This window comes from Bolinopsis microptera, chromosome 13, assembly GCF_026151205.1.
Source record: "Bolinopsis microptera isolate Bmic1 chromosome 13, MBARI_Bmic_1.0, whole genome shotgun sequence".
Lineage (NCBI taxonomy): Eukaryota > Metazoa > Ctenophora > Tentaculata > Lobata > Bolinopsidae > Bolinopsis > Bolinopsis microptera.
The window spans coordinates 3,013,065-3,022,902 of NC_087084.1; the positions used below are offsets into that span (position 1 = coordinate 3,013,065).

At 36.2% G+C, this 9,838-nt stretch overlaps 2 protein-coding genes across 2 annotated transcripts; one reads left to right on the top strand and one right to left on the bottom strand.

Annotated features, from left to right (window-relative positions):
• Positions 1 to 363: 363 nt before the first annotated feature.
• LOC134825454 (adiponectin receptor protein-like) lies at positions 364 to 1,548 on the top strand. Its single transcript, XM_063837629.1, has one exon. It carries the CDS (start codon positions 364 to 366, stop codon positions 1,546 to 1,548), a length of 1,185 nt encoding a protein of 394 aa, XP_063693699.1.
• A 5,694-nt stretch (positions 1,549 to 7,242) lies between these two features.
• On the bottom strand, positions 7,243 to 9,095 carry LOC134824659 (adiponectin receptor protein-like). The gene has a single exon (XM_063836620.1). The coding sequence runs from the start codon at positions 8,991 to 8,993 to the stop codon at positions 7,809 to 7,811; it is 1,185 nt and encodes a 394-aa protein (XP_063692690.1). The 5' UTR covers positions 8,994 to 9,095; the 3' UTR covers positions 7,243 to 7,808.
• Positions 9,096 to 9,838: the final 743 nt, after the last annotated feature.

Consider the following 9,838-nt stretch of genomic DNA (forward strand, 5'->3'; position numbering starts at 1 on the left):
CTATGGTTTGGAACCTAAATGTGGATTGCTTTTCAGGTTTTCTTGTATCCTGACTTGTTTTCGTGGCACACCTGTGCATTTTAAGTTGTTGTGCCACTATAATCTATAAGTTTAAATTATTATTTCATATTGTATCATTCTAGCTGAATAAATTCTTTGAACGTAATTCAATACTAAAGATTAGTTTTTCATGAAGGTTTGTCCTACTTATTTATTTGTATCATTGTGACTCTTAACTTACCATTTTCCCTCAGTTGTAGCAAGAATAAGTGCACATGTGATCTGTAATCAAGGTTTCCAGTACTGTTGTATTGGACTTGTCAGCATGTAAGATAGTTCCTGAAACTCTATCATATAATAGCTATGGGTGAAGATGGCGAACTTCCTTCAACCAGCAAAGAAGAAAATCTAGAGGCTTCAGAATCGATTGCATTGTATGAAATTTCCTTAGAAACTGTGGATGATGAAGATGAAGAAACTGACAGTATTCAATCCTTGAAACATGCAGCTAACAGGCTTTTGGGGGCAGATGATATTATTAAATCAGAAATTGTATCTAGCGCATTTACTTCAGAAATTGCAATTGACCAAACATGGGGTGAATGGATGCAGGAACTCCCTGGATCAACATGGATCAAAGTACGTACATTCGGAAAAGTCCAATGGAGATGGTCAAAAAATTGTGTCCATTATGCTCATTTGCCAGAATGGTTAAAAGATAACAGATTTCTTCTCCGGTGCAACCGTCTACCAATTTACAGTTTTACTGGTTGTATGCTAAGTGCATTCAGAATCCACACTGAAACGGGTAACATCTGGACTCATCTCATTGGTAGCCTTCTGACAGTTGGATATTGTATTTATGCTTTTGCTTCTCGTTTACACAAGTTGCACTGGACTGAGCAGCTGGTCTATGCAGCATTCTTCCTTGCAGCCTCCCTGTGTATGGGATTCAGTTGTATTTTCCATGCTGTTATCAATCATTCCCCGAAAGTTTTCAAGTTGTTTAGTCGTCTGGACTACTCTGGAATTTCTCTTCTTGTTATTGGAAGCTACATGCCTTGGTTGTACTACTCTTACTTCTGCCATCCAACCATCTATGTTGTCTACACTGTTGTCACCTGTGTCATGGGTATATCAGGGATATTTGTTTCTCTTTGGGATGAGTTTGATAAGCCTAAATACCGAAATGTTAGGGCAGGTGTTTTTCTTACAATGGGTCTCTCAGCTGTAGTACCTGCTTTTCATTATGCAATTAAATTTGGCTGGTCTATTGCTCTAGATAGAGCGTCTTTAGGATGGATGATATTGATGGGCAGTCTGTATGTTTTTGGAACCATGCTGTACATGTTTCAAATCCCGGAAAGATGGTTTCCTGGAAAATTTGATATTTGGGGCCAAAGTCATCAAATGTTTCATATATTTGTTTTGGTTGCTGTGTTTGTTCATTACCATGGTATTTCTGTTTTAGAAGCGAATCATACTGAGGATATTCTTAATAACCGAGTTTGTACAGATAATATTTTAAATACTACTACATTTGGTTGAGATTGTACACAACAGTTAGCAGTATACACATATGAGAAGTTTACTTTAGAAAAATGTGAAATCAATTGAATGTTGACCCCAAGATTTCAAATGATGAAAGGTTTCACATGCTGGCTTTTGCCGTTCCTCAGTTATGTTTCCTGCAAGCTCTTCATGAGACATTGTTTTAAGTTGGCGCATCCTTTCTGTACACCGCTAATATCTCATGCATTTAGATCTGACCCCATAGATTTTACTATGATTTAATAAGATATGCTTCTATTTTCTGCAACTGTAGTAACTTAATTTAGATGGTCTTGTATTGTGAAATTGTATAATTGATAATTATATTATATATTATTATAATATATTATACTTGAAACCCGCTAGTCAAAATGCCGCTTTAAAATAAGTATGATGTTCCGATTTCTTCATATGGAGTATGGACCCACTGTGACCCGTCTACAATCTTTTTTAATTTATTCCCGATGACAACTAAGTTAAAAGTATTCCCTAGTTAAACTTTTTACTGCATCAAAAAATATCAATCACAACCAAAGGTTTTGTGATGTATCTAATAGTGACTTTTCAACTCCATTTGCAAGCTGAAAATGTTGTCACCGGTAACTTTTTGACCAATTTATTTTCTGTGCCTTTGCCGGGCTGATTTCGTCAAGTTTAAAATAATAATATGAATATTTATATTATAATATTGAAGTGACAAATTTATTCTCTGGATGTGATGACTGTTCATATATATGGACACGTTCATTTGAGTTTGAGGATATTGGTAAATATAAGTGACCCTATTAAAAGGCACAGTGTAGTTGACTTTGTCACACTATGAAATTACTTAAACCCTTGATGGTTAGGATAATCGTCTCATCCTCCAGGCTAACTTTGTCACATAACGATATCTTAATCAGGTGATAAGATATCGCTTAAATACGGCAGGCACGGAAATGGTTACATTGTCACACTATAAACATGTGACGGAGTAAATATGGACCCCTTGCTGCCGTTTTTGACCAAATTTTTGAGTGTCCAGTTGATTGGATGGGTACATATGACCATTACCTACATATTTGACGACTTTTTTCGTTAGATGGTGCATTCAGGTTTACTCTGTCACATATTAAAGAAAATATGTGATGAATGTTTAGGGCACCCTGATAAGCAATGCTGAGTAGTGTAAGTTTATTTGATGGCCTGGAAGTGCTGGGAATTGTTATTATATCATATAGTCGTAAGGAATTAAAACACAGAAGGCACAACCAAGCTTACTTTGTCACATAATCTTGATGATATCTGAACATGTGTGAAATTGAACAAATAATGATATACCAGCTTAAACCCCTTATATTATACGTACTATGGATCAAACAACACTGCTAGTACCATGCACCAGTCACATAAATCATTATCAGGTGGTAATATGTTAACAGTGTCACAATTAAACTACCGCTACATGGTCAAAAATAGGGTAATTTCGTCACAAAAAATTATTATAACTCTGTTAGCTCCTTGCTGGCAAAATAACTAGTTTATCGACATTTTTTTGATGATAAAGTTACATAGTATTCTAATAGAGGTATAGTTCTTCAAAATAGGGGCAAGACATGTTTACTTTGTCACATCAGTTATTATAACAGTTAGGTAATCGTCATCACATTAACATATATTTTTTGTAGTTTGGATTGATTTATATAGGTAATAAAGCAGCATATGCTAATTTTTACACACTATCTTGAAATTGTTGGGGCATGAAAAGTTAATTTTGTCACATTTTTAGTGACTTTGACAAATTTAACCTAAAATTGCTAAACTTAAGCTCTTGATGTTCTGGACAATATTCTAATAGAGGTATAGAATATAGATCTTCAAAATAGGGGCAAGACATGTTTACTTTGTCACATCAGTTATTATAAGAGTTATTATAAGAGTTATTATAAGAGACTATTTCATTCTATAATCATTGTTTTTAATCTATTTACGATTTCGTATAATTTTTTTGTGACAATGTTAACATCAACTGACCTTAACTTGCATCAACTACATTGTCATCATATAAAATTTTCCCGCCTTTCAAACCAAAATCAGATATATAAATAATTCGCCCAAAATTTTAAATTCCATATATTGTGACAGAATTAACCTCATTTCCCAGTAACCGAGTGCCTGTATTAGCTAACTATTCAAAACAAAATATTTTAGGGCTATGATTGGTAGAGCAACCATCAAATAATGAGTTGAAAGGGTTTTTAGGACACCTCACAGTAGAATAGAGGTATGGTATCATGAGTGTGACAAAGTTACCCAAATATTGCCTTGTAACCGTTCGATCCGTGCCCATTAACCAATGTTGTATCATAATTGTTAGATTCACCTAATTTACTATATTTCAGACCAAGGAATGATAATTAGACAACTGCAGTTAACTAAGTCACACAAAATGTTACTTTTGAAACATTATAGTGCCTAACAACAATAGATTTTCTTTCTGAGCGGTGCATATGGGAGTATGGGTTACGTGGCTAATGTTCAGAACTTCTGAACGTGCTAGGTTAATAGATGTCAAAATTAAGCCACTATCGTCAAAAACGCTATTATTTTTGTTTACCAATATCCTCAAACTCAAATGAACGTGTCCATATATATTCTTTCTTAACAATGTTATATACGGCCCAAGCTGCACCTTTTGACATGGGAATTTGTGATTTAAGAGAAACTGTATTTAAAAAGTGATTTCTGCTTCTCCGGCAGCCCTTCCCGGTCAAGTCTTTGTTTTGAAGAAAATTCTGACAGCCTTCTAACAACCGGCGCGGCTGTTACGGTAACAGCCCTCTAATAGGCCTCTAACAGTTATTTTGGGGGGACAAATACTTAACAGCCGATGCTTACTTGTGTTTTGTTAAATGGCTATTAGCCGGTTAATAGCCTGCCGGCATTGCACCTATTTGCATTCTCCTTTGCTTTAGTAAGCATAACGATTATGATGTCTAATTCTAATGCTATTGTATGCAATTTATTCAATTTCTGTCCTCTATTATATTTGTTTACCTCAATACAGAAATAAAGCATGATTTGCTTTATCTCTACGTCATGATGATTTATCATATTAGCCTGTCACATTTATAATACGTTATGTCCCAAATATAAGTGCAGTAAACCCTTATTTACCGTAGAGTTTTTAAGAGAAGGAAAACGCTGTGATAAAGTGTGGTCTGTGGTAAATCGGGGTTTTACTGTTATACTGCTAAGTGCTAACGATTTTTCTACAAAAATGGTGATAAAAAATGTTTCAAAAATATATGAAAATAAGTAGACTGCTTAGTGCTTGGTTGCCATATATTTTTGTTAAAATGTCGACAATATTTTAAGTTCTTGGCGACTATTTACATCTAAGAAGTAATAACGGGACGGACATTTACTTGTTTTATTGATAACATACAAGATAGCATTTTAAAACATGTTAAAAACCAACAAAGATGAAGATTAATAACTCAACAACCTCGATATAAGATGCAAGTGCGGAGTTAAGGTGAGCTGGTACATGTCCTTGATTAGTGAGAATAGCACTTGTCATAACACCTCAGGGCTTCACGATATTGAGTTGTTTGGCTACGTGAGCATTACCTGAAGATTGCCAGTTAGATATTAAATCCATCTAACAACAAGAACTTGCAGCCAGTATTACCAAACCAGGGTTAATATTCACACTTGCATGAAGAAAAACTGTGGTAATTTTAATATCATGCACGATATAAACGTATACAATACACATTATTTTTTCACCATTTGGGGATCCGCTCACAATTACGTAATAATGATAGCCAGAATTTTGAACCAACTTCGACCCCACATCCAGAAATTTTATATGTTCCTCCAGATGCGTTTTTTTCTAATTCTGTTGGCCCGGCGCGCTTCGCTACGCAAGTTTGGGGGGGGGGGGGGGGGGGGCGTGCTGTCGGCGATCGACGTGACCAATCAGCCGTGCAGCGTGCGAAGCGAGCCGCTGTGGCTGGGGTCTGGGGGCGCAGCCCCCATCTCCTCGCGGGCACCCCCTTGGGGGGGGGGGGGGGGGGGGGGGCCCCCCGCCCCACCCCCCCCTGGGTCCAGGGGCGGAGCCCCTCTTGCGGGGGCTAGGGGCGCAGATAAATTACAGAAATTGGTAGACAGCAATAAACTGGATTGAAAAGAGATCAGAGTACTCACGTAAATTTGGTAACTTCACAACAGCAAGCTGGATTCTCCAATCAGAATATTTCCACTGTGTTCCAAAACTGACGGATGTTCCCTCTTTTGATTTTTTATACTATTGAAACATTGTTCCATCAAAAATTGCCTCAATTATTTGTCCGTTATTCAAAAAAATAATTCGGAAATTAAGGAGTAACTTCTCAAAATTTCCTCTTCTATCTCAGTGGTTTCCTCCCAAAAAAAAATTTCCTCCCAGCTGCCTGGCAAGAAGGCGTGTTTCTGGATGTGGGGACTTCGACCCCTAACGATAGTCATTTAGACAATGAGAGTAATTACTGCTAAAAATTAAACTCGCGTAAGCATTACCCATCCCTTCTTCTCCCTAATATGTGAGGATTCCGATTGTACAAAATATAAAAAGTGTAAAGTAATAAAGTACCCACTTGGGTCCTTTTACTTGGCATAATGCCCTCCTAGGTTGGCATCCTATAAGTCCACATGTTCTTAGGAGGTGAAGTCTCCTGAGGAGTACTTTGGGAGACAGCTTTAGGAACAGTTTGTTTACTGGTTCCGTGGGCTTTGCAGGTTTGCGGCCAGGTTCCGTGGGCTTTGCAGGTTTGGTCTCTGGCACAGGCTTACTGGGTTGGCTTCTGCAGGTTGCGAAGCGAGCATATGCAGGTTTGTTTGCAGGTTCTGGTTTGGATGTTACAGGTGAGGAGTGGGGTAGGAGTGGACAGGAGCCTTCGAGGTTTCGCTGGGAGTGTACAGTGAGAAAAGATTGTCCGATAGTTAAAAATTTCCTTCTCTTAAAAACTCTATGGTAAATTAGGGTTTACTGCACTTATATTTGGGACATAACGTATTATAAATGTGACAGGCTAATATGATAAATCATCATGACGTAGAGATAAAGCAAATCATGCTTTATTTCTGTATTGAGGTAAACAAATATAATAGAGGACAGAAATTGAATAAATTGCATACAATAGCATTAGAATTAGACATCATAATTATTATGCTTACTAAAGGAGAATGCAAATAGGTGTAATGCCGGCAGGCTATTAACCGGCTAATAGCCATTTAACAAAACACAAGTAAGCATCGACTGTTAGGTATTTGTCCCCCCAAAATAACTGTTAGAGGCCTATTAGAGGGCTGTTACCGTAACAGCCGCGCCGGTTGTTAGAAGGCTGTCAGAATTTTCTTCAAAACAAAGACTTGACCGGGAAGGGCTGCTGGAAAAGCAGAAATCACTTTTTAAATACAGGTTCTAAACTCTTAAATCACAAATGCCCATGTCGAAGGTGCAGCTTGGGCCCTATATAACATTGTTAAGAAAGAATATATATGAACAGTCATCACATCCAGTGAATAAATTTGTCACTTCAATATTATAATATAAATATTCATATTATTATTTTAAACTTGACGAAATCAGCCCGGCAAAAGCACAGAAAATAAATTGGTCAAAAAGTTACCGGTGACAACATTTTCAGCTTGCAAATGGAGTTGAAAAGTCACTATTAGATACATCACAAAACCTTTGGTTGTGATTGATATTTTTTGATGCGGTAAAAAGTTTAACTAGGGAATACTTTTAACTTAGTTGTCATCGGGAATAAATTAAAAAAGATTGTAGACGGGTCACAGTGGGTCCATACTCCATATGAAGAAATCGGAACATCATACTTATTTTAAAGTGGCATTTTGACTAGCGGGTTTCAAGTATAATATATTATAATAATATATAATATAATTATCAATTATACAATTTCACAATACAAGACCATCTAAATTAAGTTACTACAGTTGCAGAAAATAGAAGCATATCTTATTAAATCATAGTAAAATCTATGGGGTCAGATCTAAATGCATGAGATATTAGCAGAGTACAGAAAGGATGCGCCAACTTAAAACAATGTCTCATGAAGAGCTTGCAGAAAACATAACTGAGGAACGGCAAAAGCCAGCATGTGAAACCTTTCATCATATGAAATCTTGGGGTCAACATTCAATTGATTTCACATTTTTCTAAAGTAAACTTCTCATATGTGTATACTGCTAACTGTTGTGTAACAATCTCAACCAAATGTAGTAGTATTTAAAATATTATCTGTACAAACTCGGTTATTAAGAATATCCTCAGTATGATTCGCTTCTAAAACAGAAATACCATGGTAATGAACAAACACAGCAACCAAAACAAATATATGAAACATTTGATGACTTTGGCCCCAAATATCAAATTTTCCAGGAAACCATCTTTCCGGGATTTGAAACATGTACAGCATGGTTCCAAAAACATACAGACTGCCCATCAATATCATCCATCCTAAAGACGCTCTATCTAGAGCAATAGACCAGCCAAATTTAATTGCATAATGAAAAGCAGGTACTACAGCTGAGAGACCCATTGTAAGAAAAACACCTGCCCTAACATTTCGGTATTTAGGCTTATCAAACTCATCCCAAAGAGACACAAATATCCCTGATATACCCATGACACAGGTGACAACAGTGTAGACAACATAGATGGTTGGATGGCAGAAGTAAGAGTAGTACAACCAAGGCATATAGCTTCCAATAACAAGAAGAGAAATTCCAGAGTAGTCCAGACGACTAAACAACTTGAAAACTTTCGGGGAATGATTGATAACAGCATGGAAAATACAACTGAATCCCATACACAAGGAGGCTGCAAGGAAGAATGCTGCATAGACCAGCTGCTCAGTCCAGTGCAACTTGTGTAAACGAGAAGCAAAAGCATAAATACAATATCCAACTGTCAGAAGGCTACCAATGAGATGAGTCCAGATGTTACCCGTTTCAGTGTGGATTCTGAATGCACTTAGCATACAACCAGTAAAACTGTAAATTGGTAGACGGTTGCACCGGAGAAGAAATCTGTTATCTTTTAACCATTCTGGCAAATGAGCATAATGGACACAGTTTTTTGACCATCTCCATTGGACTTTTCCGAATGTACGTACTTTGATCCATGTTGATCCAGGGAGTTCCTGCATCCATTCACCCCATGTTTGGTCAATTGCAATTTCTGAAGTAAATGCGCTTGATACAATTTCTGATTTAATAATATCATCTGCCCCCAAAAGCCTGTTAGCTGCATGTTTCAAGGATTGAATACTGTCAGTTTCTTCATCTTCATCATCCACAGTTTCTAAGGAAATTTCATACAATGCAATCGATTCTGAAGCCTCTAGATTTTCTTCTTTGCTGGTTGAAGGAAGTTCGCCATCTTCACCCATAGCTATATGATAGAGTTTCAGGAACTATCTTACATGCTGACAAGTCCAATACAACAGTACTGGAAACCTTGATTACAGATCACATGTGCACTTATTCTTGCTACAACTGAGGGAAAATGGTAAGTTAAGAGTCACAATGATACAAATAAATAAGTAGGACAAACCTTTATGAAAAAATAATCTTTAGTATTGAATTACGTTCAAAGAATTTATTCAGCTAAAGAATGATACAATATGATATACAATTGCTCATGATTTATGATTGTGCTCTGCCAATTGCATCACTTGATTTAATTTATTGTGTATATATATATATATTGTTTGAATGACCTTTACTATTAAAAAATGATACAATATGACAGTATTAGTAAGTCTGCATGGTTAGATGGTAGATACGTGTCATAAAATCTTTTAATATTGCACTCTATGTTTGAAACGATATTCACATCTCATCTACTGATGTTAAAAATATCTGTACCATATTCTACTGATTTCTCTTGGAGAATTTCTCTTTAGACTCTTAACTTGCGAACAAATTGAAGCAGCAAACTTTAGGCTAGAAACTTTATTGAATTGAAATAATCATTCCACGTAACAACGTCTTCTTCAGTTCTGTAATAAAATTGTTAAACATGTGTAAAAATTAACGACGGAAAGAAATTTAAAATAACATTAAAACAAAAACAGAGAAATAAAATTTACGAAATATGACCCAAAAATGTAATTGCAAAAAATGTCAAAACAACAAAAAATATACGACAAGAAGAAATGTAAGCTAATACAACTAAATACTGTACTACTCATGATACTAAACTAATTAGTAAACGTAAAACTGGTTGTTCAGA